This window comes from Artemia franciscana, chromosome 10 (assembly GCF_032884065.1).
Source record: "Artemia franciscana chromosome 10, ASM3288406v1, whole genome shotgun sequence".
NCBI lineage: Eukaryota > Metazoa > Arthropoda > Branchiopoda > Anostraca > Artemiidae > Artemia > Artemia franciscana.
The window spans coordinates 39,499,374-39,525,255 of NC_088872.1; the positions used below are offsets into that span (position 1 = coordinate 39,499,374).

At 35.7% G+C, this 25,882-nt stretch overlaps 1 protein-coding gene across 1 annotated transcript; it reads right to left on the minus strand.

The window, feature by feature from the left end:
* Positions 1–342: 342 nt before the first annotated feature.
* Positions 343–25,235, minus strand: LOC136032178 (abl interactor 2-like). The gene is made up of 6 exons (XM_065712369.1): positions 25,078–25,235; positions 12,836–13,003; positions 9,270–9,417; positions 6,763–7,133; positions 4,817–4,958; positions 343–975 (listed from the first exon to the last, which is right to left on the minus strand). The coding sequence occupies exons 1-6, from the start codon at positions 25,192–25,194 to the stop codon at positions 575–577; spliced, it is 1,347 nt and encodes a 448-aa protein (XP_065568441.1). The 5' UTR covers positions 25,195–25,235; the 3' UTR covers positions 343–574.
* Between the last annotated feature and the right edge of the window lie 647 nt (positions 25,236–25,882).

Sequence of the window (25,882 nt, forward strand, 5' to 3'; positions counted from 1 at the left end):
TTGATTGAAAAACGTTCAGAAATTAAATAAAAAAAAACAAGTTTTTTTAACTGAAAGTAAGGAGCAAAATTAAAACTTAAAACGAACAGAAATTACTTCGTATATGAAAGGGGCTGCTTCCTCGCCAACGCCCCGCTCTTTACGCTAAAGTTTTTTACTGTTTTAAAAAAAAGAGTTGAGAGAAAGAGTCAAACTTTAGCGTAAAGACTGCTTTTTACTGTTAAAAAAAAAGAGTTGAGAGAAAGAGTCAAACTTTAGCGTAAAGAGCGAGGCGTTGGTGAGGAAGCAGCCCCTTTCATATACGAAGTAATTTCTGTTCGTTTTAAGTTTTAATTTTGCCCCTTACTTTCAGTTAAAAAAACTTGTTTTTTTTTATTTAATACTGAGAAGAGACTAAGATGCATACATACTGTTGCAAAGAACTGAATGAATTTTTAAAATGTACGCAGTACCAGAACTTTATAACTTAAAAACAGCCCAAAAATTACAGAAATGAAACTGGGCGGACCTTTCCCTTAAAAAATTCGAAGAAACATCGTGGTATTAACGATTCAACAAAAGAAAAAAAAAGGAATCACATGCATGGCTCAACATAGTTTCCAGGGAATAGTCCTGTTATGCCATCCATTACGCCCTCCCACCATCCGTCATCATTCTTTTTCAACACATATATTACGGAGTTTTCTTGAAAACTCAATTCATCTTCTTTATCAGCAACATAGTCATAAACAGCAACAACCTTTTCAATGTAATTTTTTGGCACCCAGCCAGGGAGATTTTCTTCAGCAGGCAATACACGTCTTCCATAAATCGGAGTTTCGCGGGAAAACTGAGGTTGAATAGAGCCACGGCTAGCTGAGTACTGACTAACACCTTCTTCTGAAGGAGGAGGAGGAAGAGGTGGGGATGAGTCCCCAGGACGTTGTCCATAGCCGTCAACAGCTAATGTGCCCAGACCACCGGGTGGCGGAGGTGCTAGAAAACAAAGAACATTCGTATTTAAGTGATCACATTCTAGTTCAACATAGCTCTGTAAATTATTGGTAATTAAACCTTCTTTTCCTCACCGTCATCACTACTTAAATAATTTTAACAATTAATCCATGGGACCAAAGATAAATATTATATCTGAAAGGTTAATTACTGAAATTTCTTTAATGAACCTTCACCTTTCTTCTTATTTACTTTGTTGCTTAGTTAGGTCACAGACTACCCTTTGGCTCATTTAGGCACGATCTCGTTGGCATATTTATAGATACGCTTCCAATATGGTATTCGATCGTTTCCTAGTTAAAGAAGGTTTAAGAGTTCTGAAAATGGCGAGGAAATGGGGCCTTGGAGCTGATTTCGTCAAGGATCAATTGTGCAAAAAAAAGATTTGTCATATATTTCATTTTTCGCCTCCCCACATCTTCCTTATGACAGCTTTCAGTTACCAAACCAAATCTTTAATACAAAAGCTGGCAGTGTCTTGAAAGGAAAACAGTAACCATTTGCTTGAAATAAAGTTTTTCCCGTAATTACCACCACCTGCTAAAACTCTTTTAGGGTTAGGTAATACCAATCAAAATCCATAAATAATGACCAGACACTATTTGACAATGATTTTTTTTGGCCACGTACGATAGATGTCATTGATATAATGGGCTAAAATGGTTATTTTCTATCAATTTAGGCTTCTAGCTGTATCAAGTCTATTCAATGTATTTTAACTTTGGACGGCTGAGCTAAGTATTATTGAATCCAATGATTATTGTATTATTGAATCTAATGATTATTGTATTATTGAATCTAATGATTATTCATACCCGACGGATCACTTATATCATAATAAAATTCTGTTCATTTTTAACATTAAATTCAGCATTATCCCTAATCCATCCCGTTCTAGAGATTAAAGCCGTCCTGGCCGGGTGGATTAGTGCGCTGGATTCAGGATCCTTTGTCTGAGAGGACGTGGGTTCGAATCCCAGTGTACCCAATTGTTCAGCTTGGGACGGGGGTCAGTGGCATGACTCTGTAAGCTTTGCCAGTGTCGACCTATCTCTAAATGGGTACCTGGAGAAATCTGGGGAAGGTAAACAGGAAGGGCGTGCCTTGCTGCATAAAGGTTAATTTTTTCATGATGATTTTAACCTTGGTTTTGCTGTATCATCAAAGGACTGTTGAGGCACACGCAAACTGTTTATTCTTAAGGAAAAATATGCCAGTGCTGATAAGGCTGTAGAAGCAGCCAGGACAGAAAATTCACCGATATGATCAGCTTTCACTAAACCTACCATTCAATAAGGGTAGATATAGCACCAGCAAACAATTAATAAAGGGTAACAAGAGGTTTAGTGCTTTGATTTGCAGCAATGCAAACTAGCACACAATCTTTGGACCAACAATCTCACAGTGCATGTTATTTTGTCAAAAAAAAAAAAAGGTAGGTCCTATCACTATCTCTAGTCTGAAGAAATGAAGGACGACCAGGCTAGTGAGATGACACCATGATTCATCTTTAACCTCTTTAGTCTTGCTGATTCTATAGAAGACGTTACACTTTACTTTAACACATATGGCTCACAAAACAGAAATGTTAGTTTTGATTTTTTTTTTCTTACTATACATATCACTTAGTTACCACCACACTGAGGCATATTTGCCAGAGATTACTATAGCCAGGTCATGCTCACTCAGAATGCGACAGTAGGCTTTCCCAAATTGAACAGGAAAAGTAAACGTCTGACAATCTTATCTAAATACCAAGAGATTGGGTTAACGTCATACTATGCACAAGAGGTAAAATACAAATGCTTGCACATAAAATGAAGTAAGAGGAGTTTCTTAACAAACATATATGTACAGATTCTTCAGACAGATATGTACAAACTGAAGCATTAATATAAGAAAGTGAAGTTTTTCGTGGCTAGACATTCGTTGGATTTGGCATGAGAAGCATTTTTGAATTTTGAAGTTTAAGATAAATTTCAAAGAAGAGGAGCTCTTTCTAGTAATGAACTTGCTGAAAATAAAAAGAAGTTGCAAAAGGGTTGAGACGAAAAAATCCAAATTGAAAATCTATCAGCAAAAAGTAATACAGTGAACTTATATCACTACTTCCTTACTTGAAGAACGGTTTCATTCGTTCAACAAGAGCATCATATGTGGCACTTTGTTAATGAATTTTATGACTTAGAAAGCAAAGCCCCTTGACACTGTGGAGTAAAAAAATTGAGCCTGAAACGTCTTGATCCTATATTATCAGGTTTTTATCACCTTGTACTCAATTATTGATTCCTGGCTTATACCAAATTCCTTACCTATTCTTATTAAAAAGATTTAGAAGTTAGGTGAAATTAATACGGTTGTACAATGTTTTCTTTTTATCTGTATTCGGCAAAAACATATTACACTTTAAGTTGTTCACTCTTTATCCTAGCAACCGAAAATAATAGAATAATTACTTGACCACTGGACATAGTAGCCAACGTTTCCCCACAGGTTGTTTTGAAAACGGTTTTCAATTCTATTCCAACTTATAGCACTTGATTGAAGTTTATTTTCGCTGATTTGTAAAATTTGAAAAAAGTAGACAGAATACGTTTATGGATAACGGTATGGAAATATGATGGCCATTATCGTTACCCTCTCTTGCCCTTAGCGCTTATGCAGGGCAAGCGTGAACTTAAACTTTTGTGTGTCAATGCACTGAAAATAAAGAACCATCCAGGTACTACAAAATAAATTTACAAAATAAAATTTGGTTTTTACAATTACAAGGGTCCCATTAAAACCTCGCTCTTTACTCTAACGTCTACCTTTTCTGGTAGACTCCCTCTGTACCTTGCTCCCATTCCTCATCCATATTGATCTGAAGGTCCAATTATAGAAAATGAGAAATTGAGTCTAAAATTAGACGTATCTGCCCCCTCCCAGTAACTGTTGTGCAACAGTGTAATATTACAGAGCCATTAGTATTGCTAAATAAGTTATCTCGAATGACTTTCCTGTTTTTTCTGACAGTTCATTTACTTAAAATGGATACACCACCAAGTGGCAGTATGGCTGCCCCGTGACTCAAGAGAGAGCAGAGATAGCTTTTTGAATGTTCTTAACTGAATGGTGACCTCAGGATCTTCTTTTTCTCGATAGCACTTTTAACTCCTTTGGGACAAAATTGTTGTTTTCTAGCCAAAATTGTTGTTTTCTAGTAAAAACTGGCGGAAATCTGCATTTTGCTGTGGTGGAGATTTTTCTGTTACTTAGACAGATCATCTTAACTCTAAGTCACCGTCCGAGTGAGCCTTCCACTATCTTTGAACATTGATTGAATACGATCGTCGCTGAAAAAAAAACGCAACTCTTCTCAGAAAAGATACAAAATTCCGTTTTTTTTTTCTTTCTTTTTTTTTATGTGTTTGAACCCTCTGGTTTCTCGTTCTCAGACACGTTGAATCTAACTGTGATATTTTCACCAAGACAATGTTAAATTTTATGGATGTTTCCACCACTTTTCTGTAATCAAGAGATTTCTTTTTATGAATGTTAGTTTCAAATTATGTTCCCCGACCTTGGGTTTCTATTGGAAAGGGGATCTTTTTTCCTGTAGTTCATCATGAAAAGTTTCAATAGAAAGCTATAAAAAAACCAACTTTGTGTATCCGTGGATTCTCTCAAATATTGGGATAATAAAACTTATTCCTATGCTGCAAAATAGAAATGATCTGTACGTCCAAAATTACGATAAGCAAGAACTGCAGAAAATTTAGAGAAACCATAGAATGTATGAACCATAATCAAAACGAAACACAAGTCTTAATAAAAAGCTTACGAAGTGAACTAGTTGAAATAGTTGACTGCTGTCTTGAAACCTGACTCCCACGAGCATAAACTTCCCGGCTTACGCTAGAAGTGTCAGACGATGCACGCGAGTCATCTAGTTGAATAGGGTGAACCATGCCAACTTGTGGTACCTAAAACAATAATAGCGTTTGTTTTACTTTCACAACATTTTGTTAAATTAATCAAAGAGTATTAAAGTTAAACTCCACAAGGTGTAGATGGTAAGAGCGCAGGGGAGCAAGCCCAATGAATATGACTTTTAGTATTGCAATTCAGGAGTCTAAGTCCCGTCAACTTCTTCAGGTGATTTTAGTATTACAGTCATTTGTCTTAGCTACCGCACAAACATTGCTACTTTTTATCGTTAATTTCAATACTCGTTTTTGCTATTCAAAATGAGAAAATGCAAATAATCTATATCCTGACGCGCAATATTGGGCATTCACCGGTGGATAGGACAAAAAAAAAAGGAAAATTATATAGATTAATCCCAACCACATTTGTTGGTGTCTCAAAAGAATATTCAAAAATGATCAGTGACTGCCAGACTTCAATTGGTTCAAACCCATGCACTACGTAAAAAAAAAAAACATATATTAGGTAGATGCTGACATTATTACCAGAACTTGAGATGCTCAAATACTAATGATGCTGTCACGCATAGTCGGCATACTGTTTTTTGTTGTTTTTTTTTCCTAACCTTTCAAGGCACACTCCTCTTCTATCTAAATCTATTTAAAGTCTCTCTTCTTAAACCTTACTAAGAAGTTCCAGTTTCTTTTAAAGCCATCCTTACGACCTTCTCCCACCCGTTCAAGGGCGACCATCTTATCGTCTGGCCCTAGATTGCTGGTTTCCCGAAAAGGACGATTTTTGGCAATCTGTCAATCCTTTTTTGCAGAATGTGTACTTGTCGTCATCTGAACCTTTCTCTAATTATAGCCGTAGAAAGAGGGATGGCACCACATTATTTTTTACAGCTTACTGTTTGAAATGCGGTCAGTCAGATGGGTACCCAAAAGAATCCTTAGACAGTTCCTCTGGAAAACATCTAACAAATTCTCCTCCGCTTTTCAGAGAACCCACATTTCGGAACCGCGTTTTGTTTGCGTGGGAGGGTAATTTTCCAGTGAGGAGCATTCCGGAGAGATGGGGGGACACTACCTGAGGGGGGGATTGAATATTTTTAAAGTTAAAAACAAGACCGTCATTAATACGCAGGGAGATTTTCCACCGATGGGGAGTTTTCCGTAGGTGGGAATTTGCCTTGAATTTCCTGTTTTCATATGGCACCAATGCATGACGCATAAGCTAGTAATCTATAAAACTAAGGACTAAAGGAAATATAAATTGAAAACATTAGAATACGATTGGCAACAAATAACACTATTCCAAGCAATTTATGAGTGTCTTTTCTTCAATTCTTCAACAAAATACTGCTACTGTTCTTATCATTGCTACCATTACTTTCGTTATCGGCTCCCTGAATAAAAGAGTACAATTTTGAATTGATCTCAAAACGTTCTATATATTATCATCCTATAGAGGTATCAACATGTAACTCTACGCACATTTAAACTTCAACAACAGAAAGTCTTTGATTTGCATAAAAAAAAAGAGCTAAGCAAAGAGTTGGCTTACGCAGTGTCGAATATTATTTGTTTCCTCAGGAAAACCCCTCATTGGCTCTACAACCAAGGCTTCGTCTTGATATTTCTGCATTAAAAAAGAGAGAGGGAGAGAGGGGGAGGGGGATAAGAGAGAAAGAGACAGCGAAATAGAAAGGGCAGAAATAGATTAAGATTGCCGAAATACTAGGTAAGTGTCTCTCAAAAGAAGTTTTATAAATAAAATCTTGGGGACCATGTTTGATGCCCTTTCAAAAACCATTCAAAAAGCCATTTACTTATTGTCGGGTTTAGAAAAGTACTCTACCTGTAGTATTGGCTGAGTACCATTGCTGGAACTGTGTGGCAAAGTCCCATAAGCCACAGATCCATATTGGCTAGATTGCTGACTTGTCCTTCTTGGATGCCCAATGGGATAGTTCGGAGCATAATTAGTCGGCACAGTGGGAGGTGCAACAGCAGGAGGAGTCCTGTAATCACTTCGTCCGCTTCGAGAAAGGGTCCCAACGGGTACTCGTCCTTGCGGAGGAGTAGGGGGTTTAGATGTTGGTGCAGGGGGAACGGGGCTTGGTCCTCCAATTGACATATTTAAACTGCTTTGGCTTGATAGCCTCTGTCGTTGCATTTGAAGAGGTATATCTTCGACTACACGTACACCATGACCCACATCGTCTAGCTCTGAAATCAGAGAAACAAGTGATTGAAAAAAAGACGAAATTTTTAAATCTCAAAGAAATCCACTTGAAAGCACTGAAATCACTAGACATTTTTAGAATTGAAAAAAAAAACCATCAAAATAGCTTATTATAAATTATAAATATTATAATAAAAAAAATATAGATTGTTGAATCTGTAGACATAAAGTAACACAGCCTATGTTTTTACATGGGAATATACAACTTACTATAATATACACCTACACACAGTGCCAGGGGGAAGAGACAATGGACGATTTCTGACATGATACGTGACACAAAGTGCACCTACAGAAAAAATTGTGGCTGAAAATTCACTTGTTGTGCCTTGACTCCCTCTCCTCCCTCCTTCGAGAGAAAACTCAATAAAAATGTCTTGAATCATTGGTTAAAGGATTTTGAAAGCGGCAACGCTCATCAGAGCAAACGCTTGAAGACTAGAATTTCGAAGAAGGGAGCCAGAAAAAAACAAAAAACAAAGAGCAGGCAAACGATGAAATTACTGTTAAAACCATAAACTTTTGGAGGTTTTGAGGGCAAACTGTGCAAAAGCCCCCCCCAGGCTTACCTTGCAAGCCTGAAGTTATTTTATGGTCTGGAAAACCGTGGCTGTGCTCAGCTATTGCTGAGTCAAATTGTTACAGCTGTCTTCCAACTTGAAGGCTCTAATTTGTACAACGTTTTTTCAAATTTATTGAACTTGAATTTAACCAAGATTTAAAATTTTTACCAAATCAACATGATCTAACTTAGATTCTAGATATGTATCTCTAGATATGTATCCAGATATGTATTTATTGTTTGGACGCAATTATATTGCATTCAAACCATTTTCAAGCAAGTGATAATATTAACCTTGTGTAAGCGACAACGAACTCTGGCGCTCGCATTGAAAAAAAAAATTGGAGCTGCCCCCCCCCCCCTAGTTATTATGTCTCTCAGAGTATGCTTTAAAGAAGGATCTCTAATTTCAAAAGAAAAAAACTCGTAATTATATTTGTTCTATCTGCAAAGTCGCCACTAAATTTTCTAAAAACCCCAGTGAGAATGAGTCCCCAACTCTTCAATATATATTGAATGCCTTTAGGCCGATAACGAAGATTTTTATAGACCGATATCACAGAGTTTTATAAATGTTAAGTTCTTTGAAATGTGGATAAATGATCTTTTTGAATAGTTGGATGTTGGTCTTAATCAAGTAGACTTTAAAATGGAATGGGCTGGGACTATGCCCATGCAATATTCCCTGCAGCAACTAATAAATCAAGGTCAACTGGCTCTCTGATTTATATGTACTTGATTGATATTTGACGATATTTCGCATGCTTCCACTCTTTCAGCTCTTATTAGTAGTAGGATTCCCCTTTGTGTTGTTAGAGTTCTTAGATCCTGGTATTCAGGACATGGAATAAAAATTACCACACCTACTTCTGATTCTTTTTCCAATCCAATTTCTATCAGTTGTGGAGTTAGGAAGGGTGGGATTTAAATCCCAATTTCTATCAGCAACCCTTTTCTCTTGTGGATGTGTTAGGAATGTTGTGAGTTGTTCCAAGCCTAACCTAATTAAGAATTTGAATTTCCTTTCCAGTAAGTTTAAAAACAGATGCCTTATTATTAGTGTTAAAAAATATCAATATTTTCCCATCAATAGTAATAACCGAGCTGAACTAAACTGCGACAGGAGTATTTCATTTCCAGTTTCTGATACTAGTGTTATCTTATTGGGCTTCAGCTCTATGTCAATACTAATCTTAAATATCCAAGGAAAATTAGAAAGGCATTTGGTTCAATAGCACGGCTACGTGGTATCTACACTCGCGATATTTTAGGAAAATTAGAAAAGCATTTGGTTCAATAACATGGCTACGTGGTATCTATACCCGTGATGTTTTAGGTGCCCTTTTTTGACGGAGTTGCCCTTCCACATGTTTTGTTCAGTTATGTCTTTAAGCCTATTTTAGATTATTGCTTTGTTGCATCTGTTCAAGTGTTTTTGCAATTACATTTGTGTACGCTATTTTATACACTCTTTGATTTTGAATAGAATAAATAAATAATTGGAAACATAGTTTATAAATTGGTAAAATTTATAGTCTTCCACTTCATTTCAACTTACGTGAAAAGTCAACTGGGCGTCGAACATACTTTATGGGCCTTTCAAGTTGGGCAGGAGCCAATATCTTGTACTGTCTTATTGATGTCTTATTGGCTGTCAAAACCCCAATCTCTCTCCGCGCAACTTTTTCCTTGTGAATCATCACCATCTACAATTGAGAAACATAACAGTGTCAAAGAACACAACAAGATTTTCCCAAACTTCTGAAATATTCCAGCTACCCCTGGACAATGCTTTACAAAATGGGGTACAACAAGGGTGTTATCAAAAAGGCCATAAATATCAAACAGTTCGTGGTAAGGAACTGTAGTAAGGAGCGACCCGGCTCAATAGTAAACGGAACTCTAAAAAACGGAATTTTGATATTAATAGATACATCAAAAGAATCGGATTTTTATGATGATTTTAAATATATAAGTTTAATCAAATTTAGTCTTACCCATCAAAAGTTAGGAGCCTGAGAAAATTTGCCTTATTTTGGAAAATAGGGGGAAACACCCACTAAAAGTCATAAAATCTTAACGAAACTCACACCATCGCATTCAGCGTATCAGATAATCCTAATGTAGAAGTTTCAAACTCTTATCTACAAAAACGTGGAATTTCATATTTTCTGCCAGAAGACTGATCACGAGTGCGTGTTTATTTGTTTTCTTTTTTTCCCCAGGGGTGATCGTATCGACCCAGTGGTGCTAGAATATCGCGAGAGGGCTCATTCTAACGGAGATTGAAAGTTCTAGTGCCCTTTTTAAGTGACCGAAAAAATTGAGGGCACCTATGCCGCCCCCACGCTCTATTTTTTTCCAAAGTCAACGGATCAAAATTTGAGATAGCCATTTTGTTCAGCATAGTCAAAAAATCTAATAACAATGTCTTTGGGGACGACTTACTCCCTTACTGTCCAAGGGGGAGGGGCTGCAAGTTACGAAATTTGACCAGTGTTTAGGCATAGTAATGGCTATTGGGAAGTGTACAGACGTTTTCAGGGGGATTTTTTTGGTTGGGAGGGGGGTTGAGGGGAGGCGGTTACGTGGGAGGATCTTTCCATGGAGGAATTTTTCATTGAGAAGATAATTTCCATGAAAGGAGCGCAGGATATTCTAGCACTATTTAAAACAAAAAGATTAAAAAAATAAGTATGGAAAAGTATTTTCAACTGAAAGTAAGGAGCCGCATTAAAATTTGAAACGAACATAAATTATTACGCATGTGTGGGGTTCATCTCCTCCTAAATACCTCGCTCTTTACACTAAAGTATTTTTTATAATTTCAACTATTTATTCTACGGCCTTTGTTATTCAGGGGTCATTCTTAAAGAATTGGGGCAAAATTTAAGCTTTAGTGTAAAGAGCGAGGTATTAACGAGGGGGCAAACCCTTTCATATACGTAATAAAAATATGAAAATGTAGAAGTTCGTTACGTAAGTTAATTCGTAATTTACGCATATTTTCTACTAATAAAAACGTTCGTATAAAATTAAAAGTTCTAGTTGCCTTTTCAAGTAACCAAAAGATTGGAGGGCAACTAGGCCTCCTCCCCCACACCCCTCTTTTCTCAAAATCCTTCAATCAAAAAAAGAGAAAGCCATTTAGCCAAAAAACTAATACACAAATTTCGTTTTAATTATTCATGTGCAGACAGCCAAAATCAAAAAATATATTAATTCAAAAACATTCAGAAATTAAATTAAAAAACGAGTTTTTTTAACTGAAAGTAAGGAGTGATATTAAAACTCAAAACGAACAGAAATTACTCCGTGTATGAAAGTGGCTGTTCCCTCCTCAACGCCTTGCTCTTTACGCTAAAGTTAGATTCTTTCTCATAGCTCTATTCTTAAAACAATGGAAACTTTAGCGTAAAGAGTGGGGCGTTGAGGCGTTGCGGGGGGAACGGCCCCTTTCATACACGGGGTAATTTCTGTTCGTTTTGAGTTTTAATGTCGCTCCTTAAATTCAGTTAAAAAACTTGTTTTTTTCATTTAATATGATATAAGGAATATGATTTTTCAAAGGTTCAAATTTCTCTTTTGATACAGAACCAATTTTCAATCATCAACATTTCAGACCATTATTTTTCAAATTATCTTAGAGGGAAACTCCTCTTACTCTGCCCCCTCCCCTGCTAACAAATATAAATGCATTATAAACTTGTACATTTCAAGAAAACGCAATATTTTATTCAAATAATTTGAGGGTATCCATCTATTGACTCATTTATTAACATAAACTTTTATTTTATGCAATTCTTTGGATGATCTTTCCTTAAGTTTTAAAGTTTCAACCTGTTTCATTTCTTAATACATGGTTATAAAACAACTAACTGAGGAAGACAAAATAAACATAAATTTCTGCATTCATAAGAAAGTGACTATAGTAGATAGATTCACTCCAAGGACATTGCCTAAAGGCTCCACTTTCTTGAGATACCCTGTTTGTGTTTAGATAAGGCAGAATAACCTAATAAGAGAGGTGCAAACTGATATTCAGAAGTACCTCTACGGGCTATTTAGGCCTTGTGCAAGAATATCAAAGTTTCTTTTTTTACAAATCATCACTAGAAAAAAACTGCTTACTAAGAAAACTTCAGCTTTTTTGGCAATAGTCTTTGTCTTTTCTAAGGGAAGTGGGATGTTTCTACTAAGAAATACAACCAAATGAACCATCAATAAATAAAAAAAGATGTATTTCACCCTAGCCAGTATATAGTTAGGTGTCCATGAAGAAAAATTTGGAAAGGTGGATTTATAAACGGGGACCTTGACTTCCTAAGGATTATGACAAAAAAACACATCTTACAGCATTCACATAATTCAGAGCCCAAGTTGAGAAAATTCCAACCACAAGTGACCTTGGCTGAATTTAGTAAAACTGGAATGGATTGTATTTTGAAAAAAGAGGCAGAAAAAGCAAATAAAAAGTGTTTGTTATTACAGAGCTGTTGAAAAAGGGAGTTTGAAACACCACAAAGTTTTGGTCATTGTGTATCTAAACAACAGATATTGCTTTGAATATGATCTAATGTCCAGGATTGTTTTGGCCACTTGAATGTGATGCTATTTTTTAATTTTCTCAGCTCCCTTAAATTAATCTCAGAAGGACACGTCCACCACCTCCTGAAGAAGGAGAATATAGTTATCTATAGTGTGAGCATTTTTCCAGTGATATAGAGAGGGGTGCTAAAAATTAGAAAAAGTTTATTTTTACGCCACTATTTTTCAGCTTTTCCAGCTGAATGTTTTATTTTCTGAAACATCTTAGAAAGAAGGGGCACCCCTTCCTCTGGTTGAGAGAGATTTAACACAATTAACTAGAATGCTCTGATTAGCTGAACTAGTTCTGACAGTATGGGAATTACTTAGATGCTAATTCTTTGACTGTTGTATTTTTTTTTAAATAGCCTTAAAAATATTATTTTTCTGCTTTGGGACTTGTATTTACCAAAGATGCCCATTTCATGAGCTATCAAGAGTTACTTTATGTTAAAAGAATCAACAGCTGATACAGATATAGCAAAGAAGATTACCAACTGGCGCAAACTATAGATAAAAAGAGAAAGGAGTAAGAACCTGGTTAATATGATTGATCTGACTCTCCATTTCATTCATTCTAGCTGATTGTTCATCCAGCATGTTGAGAAAATTGTAAGCCAATGTGTTTATTTGATAAGCAACACTGGCAAGAGATTGAGTGGCATAGTTCTTTGTTTCTTCAAATGCAGCTTTCTTGTCCTCAGCCTTAAAAGAAAGACACTTAAAAATTGTAAACATAATACAGTATAAATAAATCATATGCATACACAATGTAAACAAAGAATCTATTTATAAATCATAGGTACGCATAGGTGCCTTATAGGAAGGGTTATTTGGTAGTTTTTTTTAAAAGGGAGGTTGAAAACACACATGAGACACAGTTGCAGCCCCATATGTTCATGCAATATCCTTTAGAACATCTTGAAGAATAAATATTCCTTGCAATGACACACATACAAAGAAGAAGAATTTTGCCACCCCCTCTCCCATTCTTTCTTATTTCCATTATTGATGACTGAACCTATGCCCACTCAAAATTTTACATTATCTCTAAATCACAGTTTAATTTAGGCAGTTGGTAAGATACATAATAATTATTAGGGACTTGGTATGGCTCCTAATATTCAGCTATCACTTACCAAACATCAATGGTTCTTAAAACAGAAAAGGTAAAAACAAAACTCAGATAAATTAAGGTCAAAACAATCTATGAGTCTGTATAAGTCTTCTATTTATCCAATTTTTCATTGCAGCACATCTATTTGACTTTCTTATAATATTCTGGATCACTCACCCAACACAAAACAAAAATTTGGAGCCAAAATGTGTGTTTCTTTATAATATGATCCATAGTACCTAGCTGCAGAAAACATGAAACCTGATATGCCACTAATCAAAATATTGAATAACTATCTGTTTGCATATGCTTCACCTTCTCTGGAAACACTCGCGGAGATGGTAATGGCTTAGCCTCACTTACTAATTGAACTGGATAAATCTTCTTTTGTAAATAATTTAGTTTCTTGAAATTCTAGGGTTTAATCTGAAACAGGTAATTAGCAATAGTAGGCTGAAGCAGAAACAACAAACAACAATCTCAGGGGTGTCCAGTCTGTTATAAATATACTGTATCTAAGGATAATTTACATCAGCTGTATGTAGTATGCACAATCTCAACCTTGTCATTTCTATTCTGCTGCTAAGCCTTTCTTTGGAGACTCATTACATCACCCTTTGCAAACCAGTACCCAAAATCTCAGGAAAAAACAAATCAACCAACTCCTGCTGTTCACTAAAACATATTCCAACGGGCTCTGAAAAACAAAATGGGGTTTGTACCAAGATCCAATTATGCATTTATAAGCATTCTATGACAGCTCTTGAGACCCGAAATAAGCAAATTTCTACAAATCCATTGCAGTTTTAGATACAATGAGCTGACCCAATACATGCAAGACTGACACTTACTTTGTGCAAGATTCTTCAGTTATTTCACTACAATTTGGCAGCTTAGGTTTTTTAGGCATTGTTTGTGCTGTACATATATTTGTGACAGTTATATTCATAACACAAAGTTCGCTCATCCAGGTTCATTAAAATTCTAGGTTATGGGCGTGTTACTATCTTAGAAAGAAGTAGAGTTCAGGAAAAAATTGTAAGCCTAAATCATGCCCCAAGGAAGGTGTTTTCAAGCGTGTATCTCCTCTCTTTCCCTACTTCTAAGACTTGGAAGTTTTAACCTTGGAGAAAAATGATTTCCAAAATTTTAGTTCAAGCCTTTTTTTTTCTTTGACTCTAGGTTTTGAAAACACAATTCCATTACTTGAGTTCAATATTGGGATTCTTGTTGTCATTTAGGGGTAACTGGACTCCACAAACACTAAACAAACTCATCTGTTTTGAAGACAGACGACTTAGAGAATAAATAAATTATGAAAGTGACACAATTTGAGTAGGTAGGGACAGAACTAGCTTTCTAACATGTCCCCAGCCACCAGGGAATACGTTTTAATAAAGAGCTTGACAAATCAGCAAGCCATGCAATTAATATGTCTTCTGGAATCAGCCAAAATTCTGTATCTACTGCCCTTAGGAATACACTGAGTCATAGAAATTGCAATCTACTTCATTATAGACAGGTGAAACTCATATTCAAAGACCACAGGGATAACTTGGCATTTCTGAATATTAGGAACAAATACCTAAGACCTCTTTGTCACCAATGTACATTAACAGTCAAGAATATTCAGCATCTCCTCCTTGAATGCCCAAAGTAAACAAAACAATCTCTTCCAAGCTTAAAATAACCACCAAGAAATTGGGATTTCAGGAAAATATCAAGCTGGTGCTAGAAGCACACCTTCCCACCCAATAAGAAATATGTCCTCCAAAGTCTCAACATTTTGTTTAAGATCGCTTTAAAATGGTAAGAAGAGCAGTTGATAAGCAGAAGAAATGGAGGGTCCTGCTACAAGAGCTATAGGAGAATCTGTCAAGTATTTACTCTTAAATTGCAGGAAAAAGGAAGCAGGATCCTATGCTTCCCTTCTTTTTCCCTTACAAAACAGCCAAAGTAGTTTTCTTTTCACCCTTGGAAGAATAAAAATTAATGCCATTGAGGAGCGTCAACCAGCTTTGAAACCACAAGGACCCCAAATGATGCAAGTCCAAGTGCTTTTTGCCAAAGAAGAAAGGTAGTTTTAGTTTGAACAGAATTTCAATGTTTGCTTATTAAGGGTAGCTGCTCATCAATTTAATTTTAAATTTAGTTTTTTTCTGGAGATTATGATCATTTTCTGAGAAAAAGTTTAAGCAATATCACAATCCTTCTCTGGTTAATGGATAAATCTAAAATTGATAAATCCAAAAATGTAAAGTACCTTGTCTTTTTGATTCAAGTTACAGTTGCAAGCTTGTTACAAAATTATGCCCCTGCATTTGCTTTAAAAAATAAAACCTTCAGCTAAAGTGTATTGAAAGGCAACCAGAAAATAACATCATCCTGGAAAAAAGATGATCCCTGAGATTTTTTTTTCTTTTTTAAGATGGGACAGAAATGCCAAAATAATTTTTAAGAAGTTGTGTTTATATTTTTAGGGGAGGATTTGTTGGGAAAATGCTACTCCTGGGGATTCTCCCACCCCACTCTTCTACTGGCATAGATAAACATGTGACATTATGTCTTAGCTACCTCTGAAGCAGCAAAGCTGAATACAGTGATAATGAAAATAAATGCTCAGTAATGAAATTTCCATTTCTTATATAAACCCAACATGCATTTGAACAACCCATAGACCAAAACCTCCTCAAAAACAGCACTACCCTGTATAGCATAGCAATCTCTTCTGATCTTAATTGGCATGAAAATATAAGATTGATGGTAAAAAGGGCAAACAGTACTATCCAAATAAAAAAAAACCCTAACTAAAGGACTAATGGGTTCCAAAGGATGAAGTAAAACTATTTTTTCTGTATGTTTATCCATCCATTATTAGAACACATATGACCTGTTTGCTCATGTGTATGAGCAAATTATTCAGTTAATGATTTAAATAGATGTTTATTGCAAAAAGAATCTACTACATCATTGCAACAAATAAAAAAAAATTGTTATTTTCCATGTGCACCATAATTATCATGAGAAGTCTCCCAAGCCACTAATAGCTTTTTTGCAATATATAACTTTGAGCGTATTCAAATATCCCTTATCTGCTAAATAATAACTTCACAAGATGTAAACCATAAAAGATAACAACAAATAATTATCTTGCATCTAGTCAACTGAAACACTATAGCCAACTAGGTGAAAAATAACATTAATTATATGTACTCCACTGTAAATGTAGCTCTTTTACAAACCCTTGATGGTGTGATGCATTTAATATTTACTGTCTTTTTTTGCTCTTTGCATACAATTCTCCATATTTTTTCTGTTTTTGAAAAGAATGTATTTTTTGCTTATATGTGACTTCAGTTATCCTACATAATCCAGGATTAGCCAGTGTAACTTATCAAAAAACTAATCCAGACCATGTCAAGTAGCAATCTTACTAATCTTTGACATTATTTGCATCTTGTGCAACGCTAAGGATAGGTAATCAGGTTTGTTGGATAAGTAATCTTGTAATGCTCAAATACACTATTTTTATTTCATACTAAAAATGTCTACAATAATAGGGGAGCTTTCCCTGCCTTAGCATCTATGTTACCTTAAATTCCTTTTGCCAGGAATAGGACGATCATGTAGTTGCCAGTCAGTGAAGATAGTGTGTTAACTGATCAAGTGAGTCCCAAACTAATTGCCAGGGTTTGTTGCACAATTCCTTGTCAGCTGAATATTTGAATGAATCGGTACTGCAGAAGAAACTGTATTGTGGTCTATCAAGTTCCATAGACTAACTACATGAATTTAAAAGATTTTTCTATGGAGCCTTGAGCTGGCTTGCTTCTTGTAAAGTTTTTGAAAATGTTTTAAATTTATTAGTACATCTTAAGGAATGATACAAGTATTAAGTTGCTTTTGAAGTAGGCTTAATTTTCAAGGCTTTATAGGCTTGATTTCAATAGAATGATTTAAAGTAGTTTAGATGTCAATTTAGGATCCATCTATCTAGTGTATATCCCTTAATGCCTTTTTTGGGTCTATGCTCTTTCAAAATTAAATAATCACAACTCCATAGCATCAAAAAGTTTAAAATTTGTTGTTAAAAAGAACTACCAAGTGAATAAAACTGACATTTGCAGGTGATTCGGGAATTGTAATTATTATTTTCCTTAGTCTTGATAATAAAATGTTATTTTGAAAAAAGCAGAAATTCTTAGATACAGCCTGAAACCCCTCAAAACTGATGTCACAGCAAAACTGACATTACTTTGAGGGGTTTTGAGCTCTTTTAAAAATTTTCTGCAAATTTGTTTTCAAAATAATATTTTATTACTAACACCAAGGAAAGTAACCTCCATTCTTCTCATACACATGTCTGTTTAAAAGCAGCCTTCAAAAGAAACCTATCTCTCATCCTGTATTCTTTCAACATGCCTATTTTGTCTTAGATATAGCCATGCAAAAACAAAATCAACCCTTTTCCAATGAGAAATCACCCCAACCCCCAATTGTGACACATGTGGTGTGTATTAAGGCATACACCACATTATCTTTAACTGCAGAAAATATGACAAGGAGACACAAAAAATTAGGAATTGAAATGTATAAAATATACAGAATTGCTATGAGAAGTCATTTAAAGCATTCACAATGGGTGCAGTTTTGGATCCTCATGCCTAACCACCAAGGGCTAGAATATATATATATATATATATATATATATATATATATATATATATATATATATATATATATATATATATATATATATATATATACTAGCTGTTGGGGTGGCGCTTCGCGCCACCCCAACACCTAGTTGGTGGGGGCGCTTCGCGCCCCCCCCCAAGCCCCCCCGCGCGCGTAAGTCGTTACGCGCCATTGTAGTTGTGTCCCTATGTCCCACCTGTGAATATAGATAGATATATATATATATATATATATATATATATATATATATATATATATATATATATATATATATATATATATATATATATATATATATATATATATATATATATATATATATATATATATATATATATATATATATATATATATATATATATATATATATATATATATATATATATATATGTTTTTAACTACGTAAAACTTGCGAATATACAACATTCTTTGCTGTCCCATTGTCTGTGCATATAAATAGATTTTCAGGTTTACCGACTCTTGAACATGCAACATATAATGGTCCATGGGAAAACAATCCGTATTCAGATCTATACCTCATGATTCTAATGATTGCCCTTGAGCTTTGTTGATGGTGATTGCTAATCGACCATTCCCTGAGTCGCCATCGTCATTTATATATCCCCCTGTGCACCCCGGTGTCCCCTTTGTAGTTATGTCCCTGTGTCCCGGTCGTCATTTATATTCCCTGTGTCCCGGTCGTCATTTGTGTCCCGGTGTTCCAGTCTGTGATTTACCATATTTGTGTCAATTCTCTTGGTCTTGAAAAATGTTTATAAATAAACACTCAACTGACCTAACCTAAATTATCAGTATTTGTCTATTAATATGTTTTTGTGAAAAATTATTAGATGGCACAGATAGTGTTAATTATATATATAGATTATTTGAAAACAAGAAAATGTAGTTGAATCCATCTTTATTTTTCAGAATTTTGTTTAAAAAAATTGTACAACAGTGATAGAAGCAAAGATAAAGATTCTCCCCCTGCAAAATATGTTAACTATGATTATTCTGCATATTATGAAGTAAGAATTGTTTTCTTAGCATGTTTCCTTATGTACTACTTTAACCCTAGGCTTATACCATTTTTTTTTCTTACTATCTAGTTTCTTGACTAATATTTTTAAAATTTTGGCTAGCCTACTAGCCTATGGACTGTTTTGAGCCCTTTTAGGGCTCAAAATGTAAGTTACCCCATAAGTGATTGATTACCTTAAATTGCAGCTTGGAGCAATATAAGGGTTTTTCCTTGTAGAAACTCCAGAGTTGATAACACATAACACATAGTTGAATACATACACTTGACTAGTGGTTTGATGTTGCTGATTCCGATTCGAGTGCTTCCCAGTTATACTTCGATTCTTGTTTTGACCATTTGTTGTCAAGATGGTTCTTAAGGCTGTCTGTGGTTTGGGCAGCAACAGTATCTGGCAGTAATTTGTTCCAGAGGTTGGCAACACAGTTGGTAAGAAAATGGGCACGTTGCCACTTTGAGGAGAAATGCCTGGATAACTTCAAGTTATGCCCCCTTGTACGAGAATCCTGAGACGCCAGAGGAAGAAGACCAGGAACTGCCTTTGTATTAATAAGTTTATGAACCAGAATGGCATCACCCTGTCTTCTTCTATAAACCAGAGTTGGGAGTTTCAGCTTGCAGAGCCTTGTAGGGTAAGGGAGCTCATGCAGTCCACTCACCATCTTAGTAGCTCTTCTCTGGACATCTTCAAGAATTTTAGCATCTTTTTTTTAAAAAGGGGGATGCAAGGACCATGCCTGTCTCAAGCCTCGGCCGAACAAGTCCTTTATACAAAAGGCTCAGAATTTTAGGAGAACAGGAGGAAATTGTTCTTTTTATGAGCCCTAGTGATGAGCTATCTGATGCTGCTGCCTTCTTTGCATGAGTGCTAAATTTAAGATCATTGTCAACAATTACTCCTAGGTCACATTCCTCCAATACTGGAGAGAGGAGCTGACCGTAAAGAGAGTACATTGTGTTGATATTCTTGTGCCCAAAGTGTAAAACATGACATTTTGACACATTGAAAGTGAGTAGCCAAGATTTCGCCCACACGCTAAGGAGATCAAGGTCATTTTGAAGTTGGGAAATATCTTCAAGAGTGCTAGCTGGACCAATTACCTTGGAATCATCAGCATATAACGTCATCCTGCTTTTAAGTGCCAGAGGATCATCATTTATGAAAATATTGAACATGGTGGGGCCAAGAACACTACCCTGTGGAACCCCACTGATAACATTCTGAGAGGAGGATAGAATAAGATTGCAATCTGCATCAAACAGTCTTACATGCTGAACACAATTCCTCAAGAAATCCAGAATCCATTTAAGAATTTTTTCCTCCAAAACAATAGATTGTAGCTTAAGCTCAAGTCTCCTATGACAAACTTTGTCAAATGCTTTTGAAAAATCAAGGAGGATCATGTCAACAGGGATTCCCAACTCCAGCAGTTTTGTAATATAGTCATATGACTCAAGCAGATTAGTGTCAACTGATCTGTTGCATCGGAAACCATGTTGAGAGCTGTTAAGAAGATGATTCCAATCAAGATGCTCAATAACTGCTTTGTTGACAATATGTTCAAGAAGCTTAACAACAACAAAGGTAATACTAATAGGCCAGTAATTTTCCAAAGAATCTTTCCTTCCCTTTTTGTGAATGGGGGTAATATATGCCACTTTCCACTCAGCAGGAAGCTTTGAGCTATCCAGAGATAGTCTAATGAGTTTTGAGAGTGGGTATACTATTTCTGTTCTGCACTCATGCAAGAGACAGGGGTGGAGGCCATCTGGCCCTGCAGATTTATTTACATCCAACAAAGTTAGCTGTTTCATAACAGACTCCTCAGTCAGCTCAAGAGGTGGCATTGGTTGAGTAACAATATATGAGGGGGGAGCCAGGAGCTTACTAGCAGTTTCTGATGTAAAAGCTGATGCAAATTGGTTATTTAGGATCTTGGCTTTAATAGCTGGGTCTGAAACTGTCTGACCATGATGAGTCAAATCAGGGACAGAGTGCCTATTTCGACATTTAACAGAAGCATACTGCCAAAACAGCTTGGGATTATTTTTTATATTTTCAGCTAACCTTTCTTCATGTCTCTTCTTCAGTTGTTTGATGGAATTGGTGGCCTCATTCCATGCCTTTTGATACTTCTGATAGTTTGCATCTGTTTTCTTTTTTTTGAAGTGTTTCCAGGTTCGATTCTTCCTATTCAGTAGTTTGCTAGTTAGACAAGTCATGAAGGGTAGTGTTTTTGCCTGTCTCCTCCAAAATGTTCTAGTGTGAGCTTTTTCAAAAACTAGCAATACAGCTTTGAATTTCTGCCAAGATTCTTCAATATCTGAAGTGAATATGGTATCCCAATCAAAGTCAGCAAGTCTCTCAGAGATGTGCCTGTAATCAATAACTTTGTGTTGTTTAGGAAGAGGTTGAGTAGTAGACAAGCGCAATTCTGTGAGGATAGCAGCATGATCACTGTTACCATTAGGGGCAAGAAATTCATTTTTAGTCCACAAATCTGGATTATTAAGAATAACTAGGTCCAGTATGTTGGATGCTTGACCATTGCTATACCGTGTCGGTTGGTCAACAGTTTGGAACAGCAAATGTTCAGACAGACAAGTAAGAAATGGAGATTCCAGTTCTTTGGCTGAAAAACCAGAACCATCAACCCAATCATAATCAGGAAAATTGAAGTCTCCAAGAATCACCACATGTTGGTTACAAGAGTCTTTGATAATATCAGAAATGATATTAGCAAGATACTGTTCTGATTCAAGGCAAGAGGAAGTATTAGGACTACAATGAACCACTCTGACAACCATTGTAGAATTACCAAACTGCAGTCTAACCCAGACATTCTCAACCCAAACACAGCAATGGGAAGAAGGAATCAAAGTGCTTACCTTGAAACTGCTTTTTACATATATTCCAACACCTCTCCTGCAGGCATTGGACTCAATGTTAGATATGAGTTGGTATCCACTGATTTCAAGTGCTTGGGCTGTAAGAGGCTGTTTCACATTTTTGGGGCATATCTCAGATATGGCTGCAATATCAACTGTTTCTTTTGCTAGGCAGAGATGGAGTTCTGGAACCTTGTTGAAGAGGCCATCAGTGTTCACACTAAGAATCCTTAATTTTCCAATATCATTTGCATGATGAGTTGCACTTTTGGTTGCACTGTGCAGAGATGATTTATTAGCAAAAAATACACCAGCAGAAAGAGGCTCAGTTGATAAAGCACCTGAAGAAACTGTTGAATTAGCACTGAAAAAATGGGAACTACCTGAGGACAACTCATTAATACATGAAACATCATCATCAATTGAAACAAACAAACTATTTACACTCTCATCTGGTGACAATAGTCTGTCCAGATGAGAAACATTACAGCTTAGTCCAAAATCATCCCCTACTGTGGAACTGCAGTCTGCAGCAGGTATGTGTTGTTTTTTATGATGATTTCTAAGTTCCTGATTACAAGATTTTTTTCACCTGATGCTGTTCTCTCTTTCAGTTGCTGAACAAGCTCTCTATGTTTAAGGTGGTCCTCCCTGGATTGGTTGGATTGAAACTGGATGTCCACTCTGAGTTCAAACAATTTCTGAAGGTTTTTTGTTCTTAACATTGAAATTGGACACAGTAAAAATTACCAGTGGATGATGTTGGTTTGGGGTAGAATTTGGATGAGATTGCAGACGTCTAACATTAATTAGCTTGCCAGGATTGATGCAATACTGCTGTACTAAATAATCTTGAATAAAAATAGACAGGTCACCAGACACTGGTATTCCAAGTGCAATAATATTTAATTTTTGACTATCATGATTATTTTCAGCTCACACTATTTGTATAATATTGGATGCACTCAGGGCTGAGACATTAGCAGATTTGATTTCTTCTCGGGCAATCAACCAAGTAGTCTTTTCATCACACTATGTGGAGAGATTTTGCTCAATAGTAACCACTTTAGTGTTTAAAAGTTTGAAGTCTGCTTTCAATGTAACCATGGTACTATTGATCAGTTCAGTTAGTGTCTGGGTGATAGTTGTCTGGAATGGCAACATGGCAGCTGAAATGGCAGACATTATGTCCGCTACACTGGAGGCATGAGTTGGTGGGCTTGTAAGGCATTTAGAACAGTTCCATGTGCACTCAAAGCTTAATAGTAGCCGAGCTCAATGCAGCAAATTCTTCAACATTCAAATTTAAACAAATAGCACATCTCCATTTGCTGCATGAGTCACACTGCAAACATTTAGAACTTTTTTCAAGGCCTGTCAGGCATTTCATACAGTGGTCTGACTTGGAGGGGCTTTCTCAAATGTGCTTTTCAGGTCTTTTTCCCAATTCATCAGACACACCAACACTTTTTACTGTCGATTTTGGCATAATATTGGCAACACTTATTACAACAAGATAATCAATACTAATTCAGTGACATGGCACTTATCACAAATAAAGTAATTGTCTAATAAAAAACAGAATAAGACAAAAATGGTATTATTTTGTTAAGTGTTTTTTCCCAACACATTGGGAAAGAAACACTCCGTCTATAGGAAATATTGGATAAATTTAAACTAGGTCACAGCACATCAATAGAGTTTGTATCACCATCATCAACTGATTGTAGGCTACCAACCATCATCAACCAACTTGTAGGCTAATGAAGGCTATTGGGATTTTAGCCAAATTATCAACAAAATGGTTCAGATTATCAAGTAGAGATTGATTATTGTTTGTTTCTGTTGTTTATATAAACAATGATTACAAAAGAATGTAAAAAAGACATTGAGTAACATATTCAATTTCATCCAAGCTTACTGCAAATTTACTTATTAGGAGTTATTATATATTTGCACATTAGGGGGGGGGGGGTAAAGCATAGCATAGGCTATATTAAATACAGCAATGGTTAGTTTACATATTTAATATATGCTATGCTTTACTTCCACCCCCCTGATGTGCAAATATATAGCCCAATTTTGTTTCTAAACTATTACAGATTTACAATTACAAATATCCAATCAACAAAACTGGAAATAATTGCAATTTTATATGTGTAAATACAGGATATTTGGGCCAGAATAACTCCATAACAGTGAGTTTGCAGTCGTTTTGCAAGAGAGAAAAGATGTTCCAAAAGTCAAAATGCATCTATTAACAATAGTTTCATGATCCTAAACAATTGTTCAGGCAATAGGAATATTGACCCTATTTATAGTTAGGTTACATCAAAACATGCTTAAATTTGGATTTTGACAGAAGTGATTATTATATTTGTAAAGAACATAAAATGGCATTGAGTGGTAGGCCTATGTTCACTTTAGTTGTGAGTCAATAATATGAACTATAAATTTTACCAGGAAAATGAAACTTTCAGGGATGGATCTATAGGCTAAAGTAAGTCCCAGAAAAGTATTTTGAAGTAGCCTACCTCTACTCCTTCTCTCTCTAGAGGGTCCTGAAATTTGTCTACATGATAGGTCTATACCTATATAAATTTTGAAAAAACAGCATTTTACCTTAATTTTCAGTTTCTTTTTCTCTGGCTTTAGCTCTGAAAATGCAATTCCGGTTATTTGAGTAGAATTTTAAGCCATATCAAAGTTTTTTTCAAAATTTAGGAAATGTATTTGCATATGTTTAAAACCTTATGAATTGGGATTAAGCAAAGATGGGAAGCTGAAAACAATTTTTTTGTAGCCTACTTTATTTAAGCAGAAGATCTAGGCTATTTTGCAAGGTTTCCCTTTTATAGCACATGAATTTGTTTAGGTAATCAAAGGTCAGGACCATCAAGAGAGAGATAGGTACTTCAAAATACCTTCCTGGAGCATACTTAAGACTGTAGACTCATCCCTGAAAGTTTCATTTTTTCTAACCTAACCCTTTTCCAAGATAGCCAAAAGTAAAGGTTTACCAAACTTTCTACAAACCTGCAGATAGTTTCCTTCACAGTACTGTGCAACAGCTTCAAGGTTCACATGGCTTTCAGCTAAGCTTTTTCTCCCGTCTGGGATATCCAATGTTAGTAAGGTTATCAGATCCGACATTCCCTTTAGTCTTAGAATTTCTTCCTAAAATACAAATGCAGCGTTTGAACTAAAATTTTTGTTCTTCAACCTAAAAGGCTTTAAATGAGCCGACTTACCAGGAAGATAACACATTTTTAGAAGAAGTATTTTTGATTCTTTCTTTTTTTTTAAACATATTAATATTCTTACATCAAGTGAATTAAATGTTGCCTTTTATCAGATGCCGTGAAGGTAACAACAATTTTTCTTACATCTTACCTGCGAATTTCACGTGATTTTATCTTTCGTTTCTACAAAACATTCATTGTTCGCATTGCGCTTTTCCGCACATCCCAGCAAATGTGAACACTAGGCTAGTGAGAGGATTTAAAAGTTTTAATTAATTATAGGATATAATTGAGACATAATTTTTCATGTGGTTTTCTAAAATATCCTGTGAAATAGCAATGAATTTTTGAAAGATGCATACTTGCTCCACGCCGTGCCGAAGAAAGACGCACCGGCGTGTTTATGAATAACATCGGTAAGATGGCATATCGTTGGTGCCATCGGTGTGACGTGTGCCGCCGGCTTGTCTATGTTTAGCTTTATTTTTAACTGTGATGTGTTGATTTAGTTGTGCTAAGTAGCTTTTTAAAAGTCCATCGGTATGCAATTTTAATCATAAAATGGAAATAAGAACTTACAAACAGAGCAGGCGGTGGTG

Coding starts and splice junctions, on each gene's coding strand:
- LOC136032178 (XM_065712369.1), bottom strand. CDS start 25,194: ATGTCGGATCTGATAACCTTACTAACATTGGATATCCCAGACGGGAGA. Junction 13,004..25,077: donor GTGAAGGAAACTATCTGCAG/GTTTGTAGAAAG, acceptor CTTTCTTTTAAG/GCTGAGGACAAGAAAGCTGC. Junction 7,134..9,269: donor ACGCCCAGTTGACTTTTCAC/GTAAGTTGAAAT, acceptor CTCTGATTTCAG/AGCTAGACGATGTGGGTCAT.